The 26,297-nt window shown below is 45.9% G+C and overlaps 1 protein-coding gene across 1 annotated transcript in view; it reads right to left on the reverse strand.

The window, feature by feature from the left end:
• Positions 1-3,957: 3,957 nt before the first annotated feature.
• zhx1 (zinc fingers and homeoboxes 1) overlaps positions 3,958-26,297 on the reverse strand; it is a gene marked incomplete at its 5' end in the record, with an annotated part of 28,273 nt that continues 5,933 nt past the window's right edge. Inside the window, 5 exons of the mRNA XM_084336500.1 lie at positions 3,958-4,772; positions 5,013-6,266; positions 15,387-15,557; positions 17,273-17,488; positions 25,935-26,138. Of these exons, the coding sequence (XP_084192626.1) occupies positions 4,743-4,772; positions 5,013-6,266; positions 15,387-15,557; positions 17,273-17,488; positions 25,935-26,138 (1,875 nt within the window). The 3' untranslated portion in view covers positions 3,958-4,742. The remainder of the gene's footprint in view (positions 4,773-5,012; positions 6,267-15,386; positions 15,558-17,272; positions 17,489-25,934; positions 26,139-26,297) is intronic.

Below are 26,297 nucleotides of genomic sequence, written 5' to 3' on the forward strand. Positions count from 1 at the left end.
GAAAATAAAAAAGACAAAAACTTTTGAAAAGTGTTTAAAAACATCAACCTTTACATGAGTTTCAGTTGAAAACGGCCTCACAACATTGTGCAAATTAGTTGAAAGAAAGCAGTGGGCAATCGTTCCAGAGGTGAAATCTGTGCCGTGTGAACATCTCTGGAACCAGACACTATTAGCAAAGAAATGGTAATTGGTTTGATTCCTCCTCTTGAGAAAACAGAGAGAGATTTAAAAAAAAAAAAGAATAATAAAAAAGAAAAGAAAAAGGCAAGATATTGGTTTAGTTGAATCATATAAAATTGATTTGGTCTCTCAGAACCATTCAATGGTTTACTAAGAGATTAAGGTGCCTAATCACAATTTACTCCACTACTTAAAACAAGTGGACAAAGTGCGCAATTCTTTTAGGTGCTTCACTGTTTGCTTTTCAGGGCAGACTTGAGTCTAAATACCATTTAAATACACTGTAACACGGTGTCTGAACCGAAAGGTTGAGGTGGCCTCAATGAGTAATCCTGTTAATCAACTGCAATCTCAATATTGACCAAAATAACCGTGATTCTGATTGCAGCCATAATCTAGCAGCACCTACTCTCTACTCTCTTTTTTCAGGGTTTGAATAAACCGGTCTGGTTACTTTGACAGAAACACAGCAGTGAAGTATTTCCATAGTAATTTGACTCAGGTCTGCTTCATAGTAGCAGGAATACAGTTAACCGTATCTCTGCCCCGTTCTGTAGCGTCTCACGGCGCAGAAACCAAACATTCACTGGTTATACTTTGGCACCACTGTTCATCCCAAACTCTCAGAAAACTAAAACATCACCTCTGTCACTGGCTCTGTACCCTCGTTGTACACAACATTGTACCTCTTTCCTTTGCATTCGTTCCCCGTTACTTGAAGTCTCTCATCGGGTCTATATCTCTACTGCAGGGATATATATATATATATATATGAGAGAGATTTTGAACAGTTAAAATGTCTTGATTGCACATTAAACACACATGGTCTCTCTGTGACATCATCAATCATCAACCATGTCAATCAATATTCTTGTTACTTAGGCCAGCCATTCTCCTACCCAGAGAGTTGGACGAAGTAGTGTTCCACTGTCAAACACATCAAACACAAGCTACATTTGTGTTGTTGTCCCTTAACACTTTGGTCGCCAGGCTTATATTCTTAATATACCATCCTCCGCCAGCTCTATTTGTCTATGGGGATGTTTACCTTCTTTGCAGGGCTATAACTTTTTAAATTGTATTGCTAAATTGACATTACTATGGCCCATTCAACGTCAAATATCTATTGTTCAGGGTGTAGCAACGTTATACTTTTTCATTCACATATTCATACTAAAATACGGTCTAAAGTATAAGTATGTTTTTATCGTTTTCTGCAGCTTTCTCCAGAACGTGATTTATAGCCCCAAATGCATTATATTGATGATCAAATACAGTTTGATAGCAATCTGCGCGAGATAAAAAAATTCAACTGGACGTGCTTCTAGAAGTTACTACTTATCATCTGATGTTGACCGGATGGGGGGGGGGGGGGGGGTCTTTATAATTCCGTGGCCAACGTTAGATGATTCATCTAGTGTGGGTGATATGATCATTAGAGCAGTTAGTATCGAACACATTAAAAAATAACGCTGAATCTTACCGTAGCTTCCTCATAGCGTTGGGCGATGAGCGTGGAACAGAAATATTCCTATTATGGGATGTAGAAATATGCGATCCATTTCCAGGTTGTATAATAGTATATACGTCCAAATCATGTTGTTTATCGAGTTATTGGTAACGGATTGCTATCCATTGTGTCTAGCTCGAGTCCTGGGACTATTACCAAGTGATCGGACCGAATTGAAATGAGCACCAGCTTCCATTTCCTGTTTCCGCTCTGGGCGATCCGCCGATCGGCCACCAGATGGCGCTCTTGAACCGTTGGAGAGTTGAGAGGGGATCAACAGGGGATCTCAAGTCTCCGGGGGAGAAATATGATTTCGATCACAGATTTTTGAAATATTGGTATCAAAGACGTGGTACGGCGTCTTTGGCAGAATGAGCATGGCGGGGAAAGACGTGTTACAGCGTTTTTGGCGACCATAGTTTTAATTAACATATTGAATAAATAACATTATTGTTCCCCCCTCGTTTTTTGTTGCTCCTATAAATGTCACTATGTCTGTGCAGCCTTGTTTATTCACTGTTTCCATGGAAACAACGATGAACCATAAAGGTTTCCTTATGCAGTAAAGAATCACTGCATTCCTCATAAATGTTCAGACAAGCTTAAGTTTTGGTTATTATTAGTGATACTCTAGATGCACCCGATTCAAAGTTATAGCCGAATTATATTCCAGACTGATTTGGCTGGCGGACGTCCGGATTGGGAACTCATTTGGTCTCTCTGGGGCAGAGCTGGGACGTACAGGGGGAGGAGTCTGAGGCCCCGGGGGAGGAGTCTGGGACGTACAGGCGGCTCTGCATAGGAGTGTGTCGGCCTGCGTAACGCTCAGCGCTGATTCCAGTCAGGTCGTTATAACGGTACGACTACAGGTTACACACGGGTGCCACAGAAAGTATAGCAAGGGACATGAATACGTCCTCATCACGAGTGTTCGCACAGTGGTCTTGTAACTACCGCGCCTCGCAGGCAGATAGATAGAAGCAACAGTCCTAAAAACACAGTCAGTTTGTATGTGCCGTTAGTTTGTAAAAAATAAAATAATAATAAAATAATATAATATAAAAGATTCATAATAAAAACTAGGGGCGTCGTACAAGGTGAAATGTTCCCAATGTTGCAGATCAAAATATAAGCTGTTAGTGATGGTGTATATAGGCTTACCTACCACACAGACACGCCTACAAAACAACCCCACCATAAAACAGTCTTCAGACTGACGCCCATGCAATTCTGAAAATTTATGCAATGGGTTTTGAATGGACCTTTTATTTTGATTTTTTATATATATAAATTGCCAGATGGTGATGAAAATGACACAGGACCATGTACATTTAATTAATTTACTAGTTATTCATGCAAAAGCAGACATAGTTGGAAATGGAATGTTTCTCCATGGAATGTTTGTGTAGTTCTCACTCTTCATTCAAAAGACAATGCCTAGTTTCTGTGCAGAATGGATCCGAATGGAATACATACTCATGTGCAAACGGAATATGACGGAATTTTTAGCTCAGAGCCTTGACATTTAGCCTGTATCCTTATTTTCATACTAGCGCTCGTTTCCCTATGCTTTCTCTTTTGTTGTTGTTGTTGTTGTCCTTAGCTCTATTCTATTTAAATCTTTCAAACATTTTCTTATGAACCCCAGTTGCTATTGCATGTACATATGTGTTTTATTACACATATATGTACATACATACCAACTATTTCGCTTGTTTTATTCTCCACCCATCGATCATCCATAGCAACACTACTATCACCGACCTACAAGAAGGGGAATTCCCCCTTGAACGGCCCTCTAAAGTTTCTCTCCTCCACATTGCCTGTGGTGCTTTTTTCCTATTGCTACGTAGGTTTTTAGTGAGTTTTTCCTTACCTTCGCATGGGGTATGTCTGGGAGTGTTGCATTCATTTATTTTACATTTATTTTGGATTTCATGGTAGGTTTTTTGTTCTTGATTTATTATGATGTTTCTTCTTGACTTGTTTAAAGAAGACTTGTCTGGCCCATGGGTACATTAACGTGTAATTTCATTAACTTTACTAATACATTTGATTTGATTTGGTAGAGCAGGTAACACACTGGAAAAGCACTACATTATTATTCAACTGTGACTCGTTTACAAGATACAGTAATAAGACACCAAGCGTTGATTTGCACATAGCAACCGTTATCTCTTCCATCGCCATGTACAAAACAATGGTTGCTATGTTACAGGCCGCCATGGTGGGAGAACTACACAAATATTCCACCCAAGGCCTCTATTCTACTCAGTTCTTGGAACCGTTTCTGGTTATCAAACATTCATTTGGACGAAGAGCTAGGCCTATCCTAGAAGAGCTAGGTTTATCCTAGAAGAGCTCTATGCCTATCGCAGAAGAGCTAGGCCTATCACAGAAGAGCTAGGTCTATCCCAGAAGAGCTAGGCCTATCACAGAAGAGCTAGGCCTATCCTAGAAGAGCTAGGCCTATCACAGAAGAGCTAGGCCTATCCCAGAAGAGCTAGGCCTATCACAGAAGAGCTAGGCCTATCACAGAAGAGCTAGGCCTATCCCAGAAGATAAGGAACGACTTCCTTCCAATGGTTCTGCTCTGTTACCTCTCTATGGATATGGCGTTCAAGTCTTTTTTGCTGTTATCATTGTTTCAAAATAGTGTTAACAAGAATCCCAATAAAGAAGACCCAATAAAGGCTTTATCAAAAGCTGAGTCTGTACATTTTCTTTGTGTGTCATATTTATCTTTCATTGCTAATCCAGCAAACAATTACTAACTATAACACACTGTTCCAATACTTAAGGTTTTTATCCGAACACTTGGTAAAAAAGTGCTAGAAAAGCTACGCTGTAACGTTTCACCTCGTCGGGCAGAGTTCTCCTGTCTTCCCTGGTCCTCAGACCCCGACAGAGATCTCCTGGCGCTACGAGAGGACTCCCAAACCTCGCTTTCATTTGAATCATCCCCGTCGTCATCCTCATCTTCACCTACATCGTCCTCCCCCTTGCCACTGGCGGGCTCCTGGGAGGGACTCGACCCTGTGTCTTGCCATCACTGGACCTCAGCAAACCACTCCCGCACCTGTCCAGGGAAGAGGGAGGGGTTCAAGTTGTTTCGGTACGATGTTACAACCACATTCATTCATTCATTCATGCATTTATTCAATCAATCAATCAATCAACCAACCAATAAATCAACCAATCAACCAACCAATCAATCAACAAATAAATGTATCAACCAACCAACCAACCAACCAACCAACCAACCAACCAACCAACCAACCAACCAACCAACCACCCAGCCAGCCACTCGCTCGCTCACCTGTTCATAGCTCATGTTGCTCTTGGCCACCAGCTCGTCCAGGTCCTGCTCGTTGAGGAAGCGGTGCTTCAGGTAGTACTCGTTCAGGACGTCCCGCCCGCTCTTCACTTTCCTCGTCTGGTGGGACGTCCTGTCCGGCTCGGCGCTGGAGAAGGAGGAGGACCTCTTCGGCTGCTTCCTGGTGCGGGAGCGCCCCCAGCCGCGGTTGCGTACTCGCCTCTTGCGGTTGTTGTTGTTGCCGCCCGTCTTGCTGCCTCCTCCTCCTCCTCCTCCTCCTCCTCCTCCTCCTCCTCCTCCTCCTCCTCCTCCTCCTCCTTCGCTCAGCCCCTCCACGTTGCCGCTCTGGTACTGGAAGAACCACTTCAGGTTTCCGTTCTTCCAGGAGTAGCGCGAGTCTCCGAACCAGTTGACGATGTAGGACCGGGGCAGTCCGCTGTCCTCCGCCAGCTGGTCGTACTCCTCCGCCGTGGGCCACTGGGTGCGGACGAAGGCGCTCTTCAGGACGTGGAGCTGCTCGGGGGTCTTTTTGGTCTTGTCTTTGCCGGCGGCACTGGTCGTGGGCTGCTGCTTAGCGCCACCGGCGGAGGGGGGTGTCTGGCTGCCTTTCCGCGAGGAGGAAGAGGAGGAGGAAGGAGACGGCGAGGTCACCCCTCCGCTCCCTCCGTCTCCTCCTCCATCCGTGTCCATTGCACCCCCCTCGGGAGAGGAGGCGGCGGCGGGGACAGGGGAGGTCTTTCGTCTCTCGGTGAACCAGGCGTCGATCTCCCTGCGGGTCAGCTTGGTCTCCGTCCTCAGCCGGCTCAGCTCCTCGTCCGTGGGGGTGGTGCCCTCCTCGAAGCTCTGCTCCAGCAGCACCAGCTGCTCCGGAGTCTTCTCCTTGAACTTCTGCAGCGTGAAGTCCGGGAAGGGGTTCCAGGTCTTGGGCCGTGTCTCCTTCACGGGGGGCGTGCGGGCGGGAGGCGGCGACGTAGGGGTCTCGTCGCTCGAGTCGATGACGATGGTGCCCCCTCCCCGACCCGCGCCCTCGTGGAAGACGACGACGGGGGTGTTCTTGGAGTTGCGCTGGTTGTATCTGGTGTCGCTGAACCACTTCTTGATCTCCCCCTTGGTGAGGCTGGTGAGCTTCATCAGCCGCGCAATCTCGGCATCGCTGGCGAAGTGGTTCTTCAGATAGCTGGCTTTGAGCTCGGCCAGCTGCTCTTTGGACTTCTTGGGTCGGAGGCTGAAGGTATCGGCGCTCAGAGCGGAGTTCTCCTGACGAGGGGGTAAAGGATTACAGAGGGGGATTAACTGATGCTCATACTGGGATCGGGGATCGTACCGATAGCAGGCTGAATCAGGGTCCACTTTCAAAGAACATGAGAATCCCAGAATAAAATGTGTAACGACTAGGTTTTCTGCTTTCTTTCTGCACACAGAAGCACATTATCCCCCTCTAGTGGAGAAAAAAGAATGACATTGCAATCATGTTTGTCCAACGACCCCAAACGAATGGTCTATACGAAGAAGTCATAATAATCCCTAGTTACACATTATGTAAGGCAATGTTGGCCCAGAACCTTTCTTCTTGGCCGAATGGAAAGATCTCAGCGTTTGGCCTGTGCCAACAGCAATATAGACCCACAGCTGGACTGGTCATCTGGCATACCAGGAATATAGACCCACAGCTGGACTGGTCATCTGGCATACCAGGACTTTTCCCTGGTGGGCCGACGCACCTTGCGGCCGGTATAATTTGATTTATAAAAAAAATTAAAAGTTTGGTCAACGACTGGCCCATAAAGCGGCCCATTGGTTAATTTTCTATACTGACACTGGGCTGCCCCAATCACGTCTATTCGTATGCTAACGGAGTTGTTTCCGCTGTCGGTTTGAGCAATCTGATTGGCCACTGACGTTTATCTCAGCACCAATCGCGTTACTTCTAACAATCGCGCCAGCAGGCTGTTAAAGATATCAGGCGGCACAATCACATCTCTTACTAAGCCCCACCCCCTCCCTCTCCACGTTGTGCAGCAACAGCTGGCCCACTGCCAGGCAGAGGAGCAGGAGAGTGAGCAGGAGAGTGTAGCTACTAGTGGTGGGGGAAAATATCGATACAGTATAGTATCGCGATACTTTGCGTGGCGATACTGTATCGATACAAGGACACCAAGTATCGATATGTTATTATGCAAAATCTTTTATTTATTTTTTGTATAAGGAAGTTGCATTGTTCATTTCAATACCTGTAATAGTACAGTAGTCCACACACACACACACACAAACACACACGCACACGTGTGCATTCAGTTAAGTTGGAATATGACTGTAATACAAACAGTTCAGTTTGTCTGGTACATGCAACACAGATTACAGGGTTGACATCTGTCTGCTTGAGAAAATACCATTTGCTGCAATCAAAATTATTGAAGTGAGATGAACAGACTGAAAACGTTATTTTATTAGATAAAACATGTTGACAGTTTTACTTTGCAGTTGAAAAAAGGTAATAAATCGCAATATATCACAATATTAATATTGCAATATATTTTTAATCGCAATACTATCGTATCATGAATATCGTATCGTGAGGCCTCTGGTGATTCCCACCCCTAGTAGCTACTAGGTGTGTAACGGTACACAAAAACCATGGTTCGGTATGTACCTCGGTTTTGAAGTCAGGGTTCGGTATGGGTTTTCGGTAGCCCCTTTCGTGACTGTGATGCAAGTCACTGATTCCACGCTACTAGCCATGTTAATGTGCACCATCAAGCACTGGTTAAAAGCGCTCCTGCGTCAAAATGCGGAAGAAGCCATTTTAGACAAGGCTAGCTCAGTGATTTTTTAACTCGTTTATAAAAATGATTTAAAATGTTTATTAGCAACGCCGAGCTTTCAACCCCCCCCCCCCCCCCCGCTTTTGTGTGTGAAACCCTAATGCAACGGTGAGTACCTTTGAAATGTCTATGTGATATATTTTGGACCAACCGCTCGTTTTTAACCAGTGCTTGATGGTGCACATTAACATGCGTGGAATCAGTGACTGCGTATTCAAGCAAGGCTTGCATCACAGTCACGAAAGGGGCTAGGTTTTCGGTACAGTGGGGGAAGTTTGGCTTTCCATGTTCCACTCAGAGGTGATGTAGTGTGCAGTAACTAATTGTACTTGTAGGGCTGTCGACGAATATTCTATATTGAAATTAATTAATCGACTTGTTAAAAAAAAAATTAATAATTTTATTGTGAGAAAAACATCCCCTGGTGGGCGTGGGCTTGAATGCGCTGCATGACGGATAGGAGACACACAACGTCATTGAGCTGAACAACGCGAGAGTTTAATGAACAAGAACAACCGCAACCATCGGTCGCAAAGACTGTGATTTGCAATCGGAGCGTCTCAAGCCCCGGTTGGAAATACTTGATTAACTTGTGGAACCTCGAGACAGTTTTATGCAAGTTATGTGAACTACAGCTGGCAATACCTTCTTTTTTATACTAACACTATTTTGGGATTTCTAGCGTCAAGAATGTAAGTAGCCTACTTTTCTGTTTTAGCACTTTATTGTAAATCATCCCTCAGGGTAAAACGTATTGAATAGAGAAAAAAGCGTCATGCAGGTCCCGTTTCATATCATTAATTTGATCTCCACGAGACAGCCCCTTCTCAATCTAGCACCAATTCCACCTCACGCACTGAGAGAGAGGGTATTGTGTGTGTAGTAGGGCTGACCCCTATTAATCGATTAGTCGACTAATTGGTCGAAAGGGGCCGTAGTCGACTGGCCAACCTCTTATATAATATAATCGAATATAATAATAAAAAAATAAAAAATAAAAAAATCTTTAATATTCTTTTTTATTTTTTTTTATTATTTTTTTCAAAAGAAAAGAGGCATAGAAGCGTGGCTAACGCTAATGACACGCATACCAGAGGCTAACTGCCTACGAAAACAGGCACAGAGGCACTGAAAGAGGATTTCACCCATTTAATGAACACACTATACTAGACAAATATCAAGATGTATCCATCAGTGGACCAATTGCATGCTTTTGCAGAGGACAAGAAGCCTTCAGTCGACTCCTTCAGACATTAAGCACCCCCCACAGCCCAAATGGAATGATAAAAAAAAAAAAAAAAATTATTATAAATGTTATACTTTTTCTTTTTTTTTAAGTCGACCAATAGTCGACTAACGGCAAATTTTGGCCAATCCTAGTCGACCATCCAAATCCTTAGTCGGGGACAGCCCTAGTGTGTAGTGTGTAGGGCTGTCTTAAATACTTCGAAGCTTCGTTCGATGGGCATGGGATTCGAATATGAAAATTAAATTTTAATCTATTAACACTATGATCGCCGTGGACGAGTTTACACGTCATTCCTAGCCATGCTCATTCTGCCGAAGACGCCGTAACTCGTCTTTGATGTCAATATTTAAAAAATCTGTCATCGAAATCATATTTCCTTTCCGGAGCCCTGAGACACACTGCAAAGCTCCACTCAACTCTCTAGCGGTTCAAGAGCGCCATCTGGTGGCCGATCGGCAGATCGCCAACCGGAAATTAACCTTTGAACCGGTAGTGCTCATCCATATGTGGTCCGGGCACTCGCTATCGTTAGAGAGACTCCGTATTGACACAGTGAACATCGATCGGTGCAAATAACTCGAAAAAACAACATGATTTGGACGTATATACTATTATACAACCTGGAAATGGATCGGGCATTTCTCCATCCCATAATAGAAAAAATTCTGTTCCACGCTCATCTGCCAGCGGCGCGAGGAAGCCACGGTAAGATTCAGCGTTATATTCTAACGTGTTCCATATAAACTGCCATGATGAACATATGACCCACTCTGGATGAATCATCTAACGCTGCCCACGGAATTATAAACGATCCCCCGCCCATCCGGTCATCATCAGATGATGCGTAGAAACTTCTAGAACCACGTCCAGTTGACATTTTTTATCTCGCACAGATTCCTACCAAACTGTATTTGATCATCAATATAATGCATTTAGGGCTATAAATCACGTTCTGAAGAAAGCTGCAGAAAACGATAAAAACATACTTATACTTTAGACCATATTTTAGTATGAATATGTGAATGAAAAAGTTTAACGTTGCTACACCCTGAACAATACATATAGGACATTGAATGGGCCATAATAATGGCAATTTAGCAATAGAATTTAAAAAGTTATAGCCCTGCAAAGAAGGGGAACTTCTCCATAGACAAATAGAGCTGGCGAGGGATGGTAAATTATGAATTTAACCCATGGCGATTAACACTTTGATTGCCGGAAGACGCTTTTAGGCGTCCTTCCCCGCCATGCTCAAGTTGCCGAAGACGCCGTAACTCGTCTTTGATATCAATATTTAAAAAATCTGTGATCTGATTCATATTTCCCATCCGCTGGCCTGAGACCCACCAAAAAGCCCCACAGAACCCTCTAGCGGCTCAAGAGCGCCATCTGGTGGCCGATCGGCGCAATAGCCAAAGAGGATGTTACTTGGACGATGTGCTATTCACCCATATTACTTCCGGGCACTCGCTATAGGTTCCGGCACTCTAGCTCGTCACAATACATAGCGATCCGTTGCGAATAACTCGATAAACAACATGATTTGGACGTATATACTATTATACAAGCTGGAAATGGACCCGATATTTCTATATCCCATAATAGGAAAATGTCTGTTCCACGCTCATCGCCCAACGGCGCGAGGAAGATACGGTAAGATTCAGCGTTATTTTTGAACGTGTTCAATATAAACTGCTCTGATGATCATATCACCCACACTAGATGAATGATATAACGCTGCCCACGGAATTATAAACGATCCCCCGCCCATCCGGTCATCATCAGATGATACGTAGAAACTTCTTGAAGTACGTCCAATTGAAATTTTTTATCTCGCACAGATTCCTACCAAACTGTATTTCATCATCAATATAATGCATTTGGGGCTATAAATCACGTTCTGGAGAAAGCTGCAAAAAGAGATGAAAACATACTTATACTTTAGACCATATTTTACTATGAATATGTGAATGAAAAAGTTTAACGTTGCTACACAATGAACAATACATATAGAACCTTGAATGGGCCCTAATAATGGCAATCTGGCAATAGAATTTAAAAAGTTATAGCTCTGCAAAGAAGGGGAACTTATCCATGTTAAATAGAGCTGGCAACGGATGGTATATCATGAATTTAGCCTTAGGCAAATCAAAGTGTTAAAGTGTTAAAAAAAATTATAATAATAATAATAATATTTGTGTTGTTGTTGTGCAAAATCAACTCTGCCTCTCTTTGTTAATTACAACAAGCAATTTCCTGGAGACCATTAGAGGAGAAGATAGTGGCCCCACATAGACTGCAGGATATACACCAACATATCAATTAAGCAATGCAACTTAAGATTTGGCCCTCTTATTACACATGTGATCCGGATGTGGCGTGAGACACAGAAAACGTGTACTAACCACCATAAATGGCACAGGCATTCTCCCCTATTTAATAACAATTTACTCCTTATTGAACAACAACCTATCAGATACCCTGGTTGGGAAAAGAAAGGCATACACACATTGGGGGATATCTTCGATGATTATGGTCTCCGCAGTTTTCAAGATATATCCTACAAATTTGACCTCCCCAGTTCCTCCTTTTTCTTCTATTTACAAATAAGAGCAGCTCTGAAGGCTCACGGCGTCCCATGGGATTCTTTTATGACAAGGAGACGTCGAGAGGCTTTGTCTCTGACTTGTATCGCCACTTACTTACGTCCTCATATAAGGTCCTTCCCCTAGACTCGGTTTGGAGGAAGGATATCCCAGAGCTGGAAGTAGATTTTGATTGGGATGTAGTCTGGGAAAATGTTCGGCTATCATCACGCAACCCAGATCACCAACAGATTAATCTTAACTTTGTCCATAGGACTTACCTGACCCCTAGACGATTGTATCTAATGGGTCTCAGACCTGACTCTCGATGCTCCTTGTGTTCAAACGATGCTATTGGTACATATATGCATATGTATTGGGAATGCCCTCCTGTTGAGACTTTTTGGGAAAATGTTACCACTCAATTATCAGAGATTTTATCTCTGACCATACCGACACTGCCTTCTGCACTGTTGTTGAATGATGTTTCTCAGTTATCAACCTCTGTACATGTAAAGAGACTCATTTTGGCGGGTCTTACAGCTGCCAAAAAGTTGATAGCGTCACGCTGGATTCAACCGGATAAAATGTGCCCGAAGGTATGGATTCTCACCTATCTCGATGTGATTTATCTAGAGATATCTACTGCACGAATTTTAGGTGTTAATGAAGCCAGCATAGCAGTCTGGGTAGCTGTGGTGGAGAAGATAAAGGAACGCATATAAATTTGGAGTTTTCTGGTGTTGAATGAAGTAGTGGATGTATAGCCCACGTGGGGGTCCTGAAGGGGGGGGGGGGGGGATAGCGAGCGAGAGCCCATGGTATTGTATTTATTATTTTTATGTCTTTTAGTCTACTTTCATTCTGACTGGACTGTCATTATTGTTATTATTATTTCTGTTATTGTCCTGTGATTTATTGTTGATTATTACTGTTACTGTATTGTTTGTCTTGTTTCATGTAAAAAAAGAGAAAATAAAAAACATTTGTTAAAAAAAAAAAACAAGCAATGCTGTTTGTTATTTAACACTTTGACTGCCTAAAAACGCTTTACAGCGTCATTGCTGGCGATGCTAAAGTTGCCGGGGGACGCTGTACAGCGTCCTTATATCAATATTTCAAAAATCTGCGATCTGATCCATAATGTCCCTCCGCTGGTCTGAGAACCACCAGCAGGACCCACTGAGCTCTCTGGCGGTTCAGGAGCGCCATCTGGTGGCCGATCGCGCAACCGCTTAACAGGAAGCACAGTGGAGGTTGTGCTACATGTCCGTATTGCTTCCGGCCACTCGGGATAGGTTCCGGCATTCTAGCTCGTCACTCTACATAGCGATCGATTGCCAATAACTCGATAAACAACATGATTTGGACGTATATACCATTATACAAGCTGGAGATGGACCGGGTAATAATATATCCCATAATGATAAAATTTCTACTCGACGATGATCGCCCAACGGCGCGCGGAGACTGGGGTGAGTTTCAGCGTGTAACGTTACCATCTTCGATACTAACTGCTTTTATCAACATTTGACCCACATTAGATGATTGGTATAACGCTGCCCACGGAATTATAAACGCCCCCTCGCCCATCCGGTCAACATCAGATGACGTGTAGTAACTTCTAGAAGTACGTCTAGTTGGAATTTTTTATATCGCGCTGATTGCCATCAAACTGTATTTCATCATCAATATAATGCATTTGGGGCTATATATCACGTTCTGGAGAAAGTTGCAGAAAGAGATGAAAACATACTTATACATTAGACCATACTTTACTATGAATATGTGAATGAAAAAGTTTAACGTTGCTACACAATGAACAATACATATAGGACTTTGAATGGGCCCTAATAATGGCAATGTAGCAATAGAATTTAAAAAGTTATAGCCCTGCAAAGAAGGGGACTTTCTCCATAGACAAATAGCGCTGGCAATCTATGGTATATCATTAATTTAACCCATGGCAGCCAAAGTGTTAAGATGAGGTCGGACTCGGCACTGACAGATTTGTGTTCATTGTGCTGCTTTTATAAAGCCTCAAATGACGGCTTACAATATTTCATGAAAGCAAAGTGTTTCGTTTGTCTAAGATTTAAAAAGGTTTAAACTTTACAGCACTGACAAAGTTTAACAAAGTGCTGTACAAGTCCCACAACATAAAAAAAAAAAAAAAAAAAAAATTATAATATATATATATATATTTTTTTTTTTATCTCGAAGCTTCGAATTAAAATCGAATCTCGGGCCCGAAGCTTCGAATTAAAAAATAAATTCGAAGGTCAGCCCTAGTAGTGTGTGTGTGTGTGTGTGTTCGCCACACTATGAGGCTATGCTAAATTACAGGTAATCTCAGTGTTGTGCGTGGGTTGAACGAACACCCGGCCCTTTGCGCAAATAATATTTTGGGTATTTAATATTTAGGGTTAGGGTTGGGAGTTTTTAATAAAATTCTGCATGCAAAAAAACGGTCTGCACGTGCGTTCCGTTAGTGGTTAACGTACTGTTGCATTCGCTCGGTACACAGCGTGTACTGAACCGGTTCGGTACGGATACGTGTATAGTATATATATATTGATCATCCCATCTTAACTGTATATATTGATCATCCCAGCTTGACTATATATATTGATCGTCCCATCTTAACTATATATATTGATCGTCCTATCTTGAAAATAATTGATGAATACGATAGCGAGAAGAGACAGGGAGAGAGGGGGGGTGGGTGGAGAGAGAGAAGAGCGAGAGAGAGTATCCAAAACACGACATGCTGCAATCTACAATTAGAACAAATACTATGAGAGATGAGAGGAGAGGAGGAGAGGAGAAGAAAGGAGATGAGAGGAGAGGGGAGGAAAGGAGATGAGGAGAGGAGAGGTGATGAGGTGAGGAGAGGAAAAGAGATGAGGAGAGGTGAGGAGATGAGGAGGAGATGAGAGGTGAGGAGAGGAAAGGAGAGGAAAGGAGATGAGAGGAGAGGTGAGGAGATGAGAGGAGAAGAGAGGAGAGGTGAGGAGATGAGGTGAGGAGAGGAGAGGAAAGGAGATGAGAGGTGAGGAGATGAGAGGTGATGAGAGGAGAAGAGAGGAGAGGTGAGGAGATGAGAGGTGATGAGAGGAAAGGAGATGAGATGGGAGGTGAGGAGAGGAGAATAAAGGAGATGAGAGGAGAGGAGAGGAGAGGAGAGGAAAGGAGAGGAGAGGAGAGGAAAGGATATGAGGAGAGGTGAGGAGATGAGGAAATGAGAGGTGAGGAGAGGAGAGAGGAAATGAGATGAGATGAGGTGAAGAAAGGAGATGAGAGAAGAGGAAAGGAGATGAGAGGAAAGGAGATGAGAGGTGAGGAGAGGAGAGAGGAAAGGAGATGAGGAGAGGAAAGGAGATGAGTCGCTTAAAAACGACTACAATTTTAAGTTAAAGTCTGTATAAAGGAATTTCAGAGATTTGTTCCTAAACAAACACATTATACATAAACTAATTGATGAAAACGAGAGAGAGAAGAGACAGGGAGAGAGGGGGGTGGAGAGAGAGAGAGAGAGAGAGAGAGAGAGAGAGAGAGAGAGAGAGAGAGAGAGAGAGAGAGAGAGAGAGAGAGAGAGAAGAGCGAGAGAGTATCCAAAACATGACATGCTACTAAAAGCAACAGGGATGGGGGTGGAACCCCCTGCTAAACAGTTACAGAGCAAACATTGATCCGTGTGGGTTCTACACGTGAAGCCTACCTGTGGCGAGAGGGAGGGTGGCTGGATGGTGGTAGCCCGCTTAAGCTCACTGTTCCCAGGGCTGGCCTGGCAGGAGGAGGCCCCCCTGCTGGAGCTCTGAGACTGGGTGGGCAGACCGGCCACAGTGAGCGTGATGGGGCTGCTGACTGGCAGGTGGCCACCTGGACCCACCTACAGGGCGGAGGGAGGGAGGGGGGGGGTCATCTGTCATTAATCCCTCAATTTTGTTACAACCACAGCCGGGGCCTCTCTCTCACCTGCCTGGAAGCAGGCTTCCACCCCCTTATAGGCAGCTTCCTGTCCCTTCTTCCACACGCTGTTTCCATAGATCAACCTACACACCTGAGGCTCATCAGATCATCACCAGACCTGGATATGAGACCTGCGTTCCTGCCACTCCTCGTCCGAGTGTTGCTACACCTACCTTGGTACTAGGACTAAAACCCCCAGAGCTTCCCCCCCCAGAGCTTCACCCCCAGAGCTTCCTCCCCCAGAGCTTCCTCCCCCAGTGTCTCCCCCCAGAGCTTCCTCCCCCAGTGTCTCCCCCCCAGAGCTTCCTCCCCCAGTGTCTCCCCCCCAGTGTCTCCCCCCCAGAGCTTCCTCCCCCAGTGTCTCCCCCCAGAGCTTCCCCCCCAGTGTCTCCCCCCCAGAGCTTCCTCCCCCAGTGTCTCCCCCCAGAGCTTCCCCCACAGTGTCTCCCCCCCAGAGCTTCCTCCCCCAGTGTCTCCCCCCAGAGCTTCCCCCCCAGTGTCTCCCCCCAGAGCTTCCTCCCCCAGTGTCTCCCCCAGAGCTTCCCCCCCCAGCTTCCCCCCCCAGAGCTTCCTCCCCCAGAGCTTCACCCCCCAGAGCTTCCCCCCCAGAGCTTCCTCCCCCAGAGCTTCCTCCCCCAGTGTCTCCCCCCAGAGCTTCCCCCCCCAGAGCTTCCCCCCCAGAGCTCCCCCCCCAGAGCTTCCTCCCCCAGAGCTTCCTCCCCCAGTGTCTCCCCCCAGAGCTTCCTCCCCCAGTGTCTCCCCCCAGAGCTTCCCCCCCAGAGCTTCCTCCCCCAGTGTCTCCCCCCAGAGCTTCCTCCCCCAGAGCTTCCTCCCCCAGTGTCTCCCCCCAGAGCTTCCTCCCCCAGTGTCTCCCCCCAGAGCTTCCCCCCCAGAGCTTCCCCCCCCCAGAGCTTCCTCCCCCAGTGTCTCCCCCCAGAGCTTCCTCCCCCAGAGCTGCCTCCCCCAGAGCTTCCCCCCAGAGCTTCCCCCCCAGAGCTTCCTCCCCCAGAGCTTCCTCCCCCAGAGCTTACCCCCAGAGCTTCTCCCCCCAGAGCTTACCCCCAGAGCTTCCTCCCCCAGAGCTTCTCCCCCCAGAGCTTACCCCCAGAGCTTCCTCCCCCAGAGCTTCTCCCCCCAGAGCTTCCCCCCCAGTGTCTCCCTCCAGAGCTTCCCCCCCAGTGTCTCCCCCCCCAGTGCCCCCCGCCCCAGTGTCTCCCCCCCAGTGTCTCCCCCCAGAGCTTCCTCCCCCCCGAGCTTCCTTTCCCAGTGCCCCTCGCCCCAGTGTCTCCCCCACATAGCTCCCCCCCCAGTGTCTCCCCCCCAGAGCTCCCCCCCTGAGCTTCCTCCCCCAGAGCTCCCCCCCCCGAGATTCCCCCCCAGTGTCTCCCCCACATAGATCCCCTCCCAGAGTCTCCCCCCCCCCAGTGTCTCCCCCACATAGCTCCCCCCCAGAGCTTCCTCCCCCCAGTGTCTCCCACCCAGAGCTCCCCCCCCCCCCCAGTGTCTTCCCCCCAGAGCGACCCCCCCCCCCCCAGTGTCCCCCCCCAGAGCTTCCTCCCCCCAGTGTCTTCCCCCCAGAGCCCCCCCCCCCCCCCCCCAGAGCTCCCCCCCGTGGGAACAGGCGTCCTCCTCTACCTGAGTGAACACCAGGCCCGGCTGCCCCACTATCTGGCAGGTCTGCAGGATGGACTGCAGTCCGTTGGCGGCGGCTGAGAGATGGTGAGCCGGGATGACGGTGATGGTCTGTGGGACGGTGTGCACCGTGCCGTTAAACTGCTTCCTCCTGGCCTCCTCCACTTCCTCCGGGGTCCAGCTGACGCCGTGCTTCAGCCGCTGGGCCGAGAACCACACCTGGGGGAGGAATGAAGATCAAACTGGACTTGAAGAATTATTTATTCGTTGCACACATTGCTACATTGCACACGGCCCTCATTGCGGTCACAGAGGTACTTCACTTACTTACTTACTTAGGCCCATCGCTCCCAATGGAGCATAGGCCATCTACGACTTTTCTCCATCCAACACGGCTTTGGGCTGTCCTTTCTGCCTCCCCCCAGGTAGTTCCTTGTCTCTTGAGCTCCGCCTCAGTGTCCCGCCTCCAGGTGTTCTTAGGCCGCCCTCTCTTCCGCTTCCCTTGGGGATTCCAAGTCAGGGCCTGGCGTGTAGTACTGGTAGCCGGTTTCCTCAAAGTGTGGCCTATCCATCCCCACTTTCGTCTCAGGATCTGCTTCTCCACTGGTTCCTGTCTTCCTTTCAGCCATAGTTCTTCATTCTTGATTTTGTTTGGCCACCGGATCCCAAAGATGCGTTTCAGACAGCTGTTTATAAAGGTCTGTATCTTCTGCAATGTTCTTTTCGTCATTCTCCAAGTCTCTGAACCGTAGAGAAGGACAGATTTGACATTTGAATTGAAGAGCCGCACTTTGGTTGTCATGGCGATGTCCTTGGAGGACCAGATGTTCTTCAGAATGATGAATGCTGCTCTGGCTTTGCCTACTCTTGCTGTGACGTCGCCATCTGTGCCGCCCTTCTTATCCAAGATACTGCCTAGGTAAGTGAAGGAGTTGACTTCCTGTATGGATTCATCACCTACTGTGACTGTGTTGTTGGTAGAGGTGTTGATCATCATTAGGTTGGTTTTCTTCCTGTTTATTCTCAACCCAGTCTCAAGGGATGTAGTTGCCAGCTTGGTTGTCTTGTCCTGCATCTGGTTGTAGTTGTGTGACAGGAGAGCCAGGTCATCAGCAAAGTCGAGGTCATCCAGTTGTGTCCATAGGGTCCACTGTATGCCGTTTTTATTTCCTTTTGTGGTGGTCTTCATAATCCAGTCTATGACTAGAAGGAATAGAAAGGGTGATAGGAGGCATCCCTGACGCACACCGGTCTTGACCTCAAAACTCTCTGACAGTTGGCCTGCATGTAGAACTTTGCATGATGTTCCTTGATAGGTGTTTTGAATCAGAGTGATGATTTTCTTTGGGATACCATAATGCCTCAGCAGTTTCCACAGAGTCTCTCTATCCACACTGTCAAAGGCTTTTTCATAGTCTATGAAGTTTATGTATAATGGAGAGTTCCATTCGATGGATTGCTCTATAATGATGCGCAGGGTGGCGATCTGGTCCGTGCAAGATCTGTTGCTCCGGAAGCCTGCCTGCTGGTCTCGAAGCATGGGATCCACAGCAACACTCATTCTGTCCAGTATAATTCTGTTGAGTACTTTTCCCGGTACTGATAGAAGCATTATTCCTCTGTAGTTGTTGCAGTTGGTAAGATCTCCCTTTTTTGGTAGCTTGATGATGATTCCATCTTTCCATTCTTCTGGAATCTTTTCTTCCTCCCAGATCTTGGTGAAGAGGCTATGAAGCATATCTACCGCAGTCTTCAAGTCGGCCTTGATGGCTTCGGCTGGTATTTCATCTGGTCCTGCAGATTTTCCGTCCTTTGTTGAGATAATAGCTTTTTTGATCTCTGCTTTGCTGGGTTTATCACAGTTTATTGGAAGTGTTCTCTCCGCTGGTGTAATGTCCGCTGGCTCTGTCGGGGCTGGTTGGTTCAGTAGTTCTTTGAAATGTTCAGCCCATCTTCTCCGTTGGTCCTCTGTTGTTATAAGTGGGTTTCCCTTTTTGTCTTTTACCGGTTTGTCCGTTTGTTGGAACTTGCCTGCTAACTTCCTAGTGATCATATAGAGGTCTTTCATGTTGCCTTGCCCTGCCGCTGTTTCTGCTTGTTTGGCTAAGTTGTCTATGTGATCTCTTTTATCCTTCTTAATGCTACTCTTCACCTCCTTATTGGCTTGGGTGTATTCTTCCTGTGCCTTTGCTTTTGCTGATCTTGTTTTGCTTGTGTTCAGTATCTCTTTCCTCTCCTTTCTTTCTTTCAGTTTCTGGAGTGTTTCCATTGAGACCCATTCCTTGTGTTTTGTCTTCTTCTTTCCCAATATTTCTTTGCAGGTGTCCAGCCACAACGTCTTTGTGTGCTGCCATTGAGTTTCTATGTCCACATCTGTGTCTTCATCCTGTTCCTGTAGTTGCTGGTACCTGTTGGTAAGGCTGATCTGGAATCTACTCTGTATTTCTTTGTTCCTAAGAAGTCCAACGTCATATCTGGTTCTTGCGCCGGTGGTTGTGGCATACTTCTTCAGACGTAGTTTTATGATCGTCAGCACAAGATGATGGTCTGATGCCACGTCTGCCCCTCTCTTGACTCGTACATCTTGCCATGACCTCCTGAACTTTCTGTTGATGCATATGTGGTCTATTTGATTCTCCGTAACTTGATCTGGAGATCTCCATGTGGCCTTGTGGATACGTTTGTGGGGGAAGATGCTGCCTCCTATTACCAGTTGGTTGAGGGAGCACAGGTCTGCAAACCTTTCTCCATTTTCATTCATCTGCCCCAATCCATGTACGCCCATGATGTCTTCGTAGCCTATGTTGTTGGCTCCTATCTTGGCGTTGAAATCACCCATGAGGATGGTGATATCTTTTTCTCTCCGTCTGTCCAGTACAGCCTGCAGTTGTTCATAGAAATTGTCTTTCTTCACTTAGCAAAAGTGAAAGGCCTCTTGAAAGGCCTCTCCTCTGTCCTGATTCTCCTAGATCTATCTGCAGCCTTCGACACAGTCAACCATCAGATCCTCCTCGCGGCCCTCGCAGGAATGGGAGTGGCTGGCTCTGCGCTGACATGGCTGACATCATACCTCAACGACCGCTCCTACCAAGTGTCATGAGAGGAACCCTGTCTGCCACCTGCGCCCTGGTGTCCCCCAGGGCTCGGTCCTAGGACCCCTTCTCTTCTCCCTCTACACTAAATCTCTGGGTAACATTATCACGTCTCATGCCTTCTCGTATCATTTCTATGCCGATGATACTTAACTCTTCTCTTCCTCTCCTTCCCTCCCTCAGATATCCACGTCTCTGAGCGGATCTCTGCCTGTCTGTCCGACATCTCTGCCTGGATGACGACCAACCACCTCAAACTAGGGGTGCACAATATAGATTTTTTGACCCCGATATCAATACCGATAACCTTCTGCTCCTCAAGGTCGATACCGATAATATATATATATTTATTGTAGGGCTGTCAGTTTATGGCGTTAATTAGATTAATTAATTACACAGCAAATGATCGCGTTATGAAAATTAACTCAAAATGTATTACAAAAAAATATATATATATTTTACACTCATTTATTCCATAAGAAGAACATAGAATAAACATTTACAAACTTTTTTTTAAATGGTCCATTTGCATGTTCTTGGTATCTGATTCTAGGGACATCTATGGATCTCAGGCTACGTTTAGACGAGCGTTTTGTGAACAGAAACCGCAAAAGTCGTTTCACATTTAATTTTACGTTTAGACGAGCGTTTTGGGGTGGAATTCTCCGTGCAGACGACGCTGTAACGACGGAGCCTCGCTGTCACACGATTGGCGCATATGTCACATGACGTGCTGTGAAGACCCGCCCTACTCTGCCTCTGATTCGCAGACTGTGAATGGGGAACAGCGTTTCCGTTAGCCGGTAATTACCGGTTTTTGACCGGCAAAATCTGTTGAAGTCCGACATATTTAATCTCTCCGGTCATAATGTCCGGTGAAAATAATTCCCTCTAAACACAATTAGATTATTTGAATTGTATTAAAATAGGCTAAAATTAAATAGCCTATGCGATGAACGAAACAAACAATCATTAAGCAGCCGGTCTAATAATGACATTGTCTTGTCAGCGCGAGCTGGCTGCTGATATATTTGCGAGAAGCATCCATCTGCCGGCCGGCAGGGTGCAGTACTCCAATTCAGCCATTGGCAATTCAGCTGTTGGGTGGGGGCGCTGCTGAGCGGTTTCCAGACCGGACCTAAAAACACTGCTGCTCCATGCTTCACGTAAATATATCAGCAGCCAGCTCGCGCTGACAACAGAATGTCATTATTAGACCGGCTGCTTGGTGAAGCAACGATGAAACAAATGATTGTTTAGTTCATCGCATAGGCTATTTAATTTTAGCCTATTTTAATACAATTCAAATAATCAAATTGTGTTTAGAGGGAATTATTTTCACCGGACATTATGACCAGCACCAAGTCGTTGGGAGGTGGAGATATAAATCACGCAAACCCACGATAATGTTCAGTTCTTCGCTTGATATAATTAATATAAATGTCCAATATAACGGAATTCGTTAGCTCATAAAAATGTGATTATAACAGACTGCTGTTTATTAAGGTCGGGCAGACTGCCCACCGACACCTCAAGTCGGCAGCAGCACGAAGTCTCGAGGGACTTATTTTATTTGGAATATATTAATGACTGTATATACGCAAAAGTAGCCTAGTTTTAAGTTAAAATATTATAAATGCCTTGATGATGTCATTCTTTATATAGGCATATCAATTGTTTTTAAGCTCAATAAACTCTGACCGGAATTTATCCCATTTGTCCGGTAGATTGAAATCTACCGGACACTCAGACCTGCAAAAAAAAATTCTAACGGAAACCCTGATGGGGAATGTGATTGGACCAAAGCAGAGTCACTCACAGACAGTGGGTCCACTCACGCCGCGGGACAGATTCTTGTGTATTTAACCCTTTCACTGCCACACGACAGCCGGTTGTGTGATAGTAAAGGGTTAACCTTCTGTCGTGTGGCAGTGAAAGGGTTAAAAGTACTGCCAATGTAGCCTTCAGGTGATCTCCGTTGATATAGTCAGACATACTTGCTTTGTTTACGTCTCGGCTACTGGCGCATACCTGCTACCTGTGACGTAAGCAGTACGCGCGACCAGAGCCGTGACAACCCTTTCGTCATCGTTTTAACAGATTTATACGGTTTGACAGTTTAGACAAGAGCGCAAAGCTTTTGCGTTTCTAGGAATTCAACCCTGGAAGGTGGTCTCACTTTTTTACGGTTTCACCCCGTAAAAACGCCGTTTCCGTATAAACGAAAGGCACATCCGAAAAAATATTTTTGCGGATTCACCTGCTAGCGTTTCCGTCTAAACGGGGCCTCAGGGAATGTATTCCCAGTGTCAGAAATACGGTGTCTGTTACTAGGCTTGAGTAAATTGTAATGAACCAAATGAGAATATCAATTCAATAAAAAAATATATATATTTTACTGTGAATAAAACCATGCTAAAATTGACCAGACCTGAAAAATCTAAGCAAATGAATAAAAGGAAGATGATTAAACAGAAGGTTTTGTAGATACAGTACTGAATTCTGCCATCCGGACATGCAATTTGAAATATGATTATAGAATATAAAATATCAGGCCTAAAATGGTTATGCGATTAAAATGCGATTAATTAGATTAATTAATTACAAATCCTGTAATTAATTAGATACATTTTTTTAATCACCTGACAACACTAATTTATTGTATTATAATTTTTTTTTAATGTATATTCCTGTAGTTTTGACCTAACCAGATTTATCATGACATGAGCGTTACTACTATGAACAAAACAAAGCCAAGAGAACAGTTTTGACTCTTCAAATAAAGTGACTACCGTACTTTTCGCACTATAAGCCGCACCTGACTATAAGCCGCAGCAGCTAAATTGAATGATGTGTACATATATAAGCCGCACTGGACTATAAGCCGCAGGTGTTTTAATGTTTAATTACCATATGCAATTAGCATTGGGACACAATACTGTCGGACAAATAACAAGAATTAACTCATTTACAAGTTGTATTAAGTTTAGCAAATAAGGGAACAGATAAATAACATTTCAATGCAGTCAAAAAAGCTATATTTTGATTTTTACATTTTCGGGTTTGGTCACGTCGAGTCACATATAAGCCGCACCGTTATATAAGCCGCAGGGTCGAAAAATGGGGGAAAAAGCCGCGGCTTATAGTCAGAAAAGTACGGTATATTTATTTTTCTAAAAAAATATAATTTGAGTCAATCACAAAATTCACAATCCGTCAATGTCATTAACAATGTGTTTCCCTGAACAATGAGCGAACTAAAAACCAACAGGTATTGTGCTTTGTCAGCAGATAAAACATTTGACGCTATAGGAAAGGAGACTGTTGGTCTTGGTCCATGAAACAACTATTACTTGGCATTTATAGGACAGCACGCCTCAAAAAGAATTAAATAAACCAAACAAACATCACAGGTCCATATGTCCGTGGTGAAACTTACGTGCTGTGATTGCTGGCTGCTTTGTCACATGTCTGGTGCGCCCAGCAATCACAGCGCTCCTACTGTAAAATGCGGAAGCAGCCATTTTAGCGAAGGCTAGCTCAGTGATTTTTTTACTCGTTTATAAAAATGATTTAAAATGTTTATTAGCAACGCCAAGTGTGTGTGTGAAGCCCTAATGGAACGCTAGGTACCTTTGAAATGTATATCTGATATATTTTGGACCCACCGCTAGCTTTTAAGCAGTGCTTGGTGGTGCAAATTAACCTGGCTACTACGGAGCAATAAGTGACTGCGTATTCAACCAAGGGTTGCATCACAGTCATGAAAGGGGCTAGATTTGCAGCAGCTTTAGCTGCTCGCGCGTCGTCGTAGGCTTTTAACACACCATCGAAGCGGTGGTGATGTTGCAGGTGACTTATTATGTTGGATGTGTTATAGCTTGTTGCTCTTTTCCCTCCTCGTGGAACTTCTGCATTGCATTTGTTACAAATAGCAAGCGAACTGTTTTCCTCTGAAACTTTGAAAAAGTCCCACACTACTGACGCCATCTTTGTTTACTATCCACGCTGCTTCTGAAAGTTACGTGACTATGTCACAGCCAGGCATGAGAAAGGGAGCGCTGGATTTGTGAAAAACTCCCTCTTCCTAAACCACACGCTATCAGTCGTACCACAGTACTGGCAACACGGGAGGAGCCTACAGTAAAAACAATCCACCCACACCGCATTTTTTTAACCAAAAAATATATTATATATTATCGGAGCTATCAATAATTTTATCGGGTTTATCGGGATGACGTAATAATTGCTGATATCGACCCGATAATTATCGTGCATCCCTACCTCAAACTGACCCTAAGCAAAACAGAATTGCTCCCCCTGTCGGCCAAATCCTCCCCCCTGACCAACCTTTCCATCACAGTCGAGAATGCAGCTGGGACCGCCAAGAACCTTGGTGTTGTCCTCGACGACCAGTTGAACTTCTCTGCTCACATCGCAGCAACAACCAGAACCTGCAGATTCCTCCTGAGCAACGTCAGAAGGATCCGCCCCTTCCTGACAAAAGAAGCCACCCAACTCCTCGTCCAATCAACAGTCATCTCCCGCCTCGACTACTGCAACGCACTGCTTGCTGGCCTCCCGGCCACCGCCACCAAGCCTCTTCAACTCATTCAGAACACGGCTGCCCGTTTGATCTCAAACCTACCGAAGTCAGCCCATGTCACCCCACTTCTTAGGGACCTGCACTGGCTCCCCATGGCCGCGCAAATCCGCTTCAAGGCCCTCGACCTGGCATACCGTGCGGCAAAGGGAACCGCTCCCGCCTACCTCCGGTCAATGGTCTCTAACTACACACCCTCGAGACCCCTACACTCTGCATCTTCGCATGCGACGGGCGACACATAGAAACACACACATGCATTTTTTTGGGGGGTTGCCGATTAAATGTAGTCTCTGCGCTTGACCCCCAAGGGCAGCCGGGAGGAGACATGGCGTGGGGCCGCGCCTGGGGACCAACCCAAGTGCTCCGTCTTCGTCGGGGACAGAGTTAACGATCTGTTCTGCATGTTCTTCCGTTGGGTTTATCTATTTTTCTGGAGGGGAAACCCTCGCGAGCACCATGCTGCCCCACCCAGGAGGGGAGAACATGCAAACTCCACACAGAAAGGCCCGGGAGATACCCCTCCTGGGTACCTGGCAACGCGGAAACCTGGTCCCCAAGCGGGAATTGAACCCAGGCCCTTCTTGCTGTGAGGCGACAGTATTAACCCCTACACCACTGTGCCGCCTACACACATAAATACTACTATGACTACTACTATAATTAGTGGGGTAGCATTACTACTGTTGCTACTTCTACCACTACTATTACTGAGATCAGACCAAACACCATCTGCTAATGAAAATAACTTTTTTTAACCCTTTCACCGCCGCACTACCAAACGGTTAACCCTTTCACCGCGACAATACACAGAAAGGTTAACCCTTTCACTGCCACACAACAGCAGGTTAACCCTTTCACTGCCACACTACAGAAGGTTAGCCCTTTACTATCACACTACCGACGGTTAACCAGTGAGAGGGTTAAATAAAGTATACATTTACCGTACAGAAATAAAGCAGCTCACTACCTTGATCTGCTCCTCCGTGAACTTGGTCTGGGCGGCCATGCTGGCGATCTCCGCCAGGGAGGGGTAGGGGAACCTCTTGTAGGTGCTGCCCAGCAGGGGGTTGGTGTCCATGGCCGCGCTGTAGGAGGGGATGCTGCTCAGGGGGATCAGGAGCTGAGGCTGAGCCACTAGAGCATTCTGCTGAGCCTGGAGCGCAGACAGCACCTGGGGGAGGGGGAGGGGGGGGGGGGGGGAGAGAGGGGGAGAGAGGGGGGGGGAGAGGGGGGGGGAGAGACAGGGGGGAGAGAGAGAGGTGGGGGGGAGAGAGAGAGAGGGGGGGGGTGAGAGAGAGAGGGGGGGGGGGAGAGGGGGGGGGGAGAGAGA

The sequence above is a fragment of the Notolepis coatsorum genome (genome assembly GCF_963971535.1).
Source record: "Notolepis coatsorum genome assembly, chromosome: 19".
NCBI lineage: Eukaryota > Metazoa > Chordata > Actinopteri > Aulopiformes > Paralepididae > Notolepis > Notolepis coatsorum.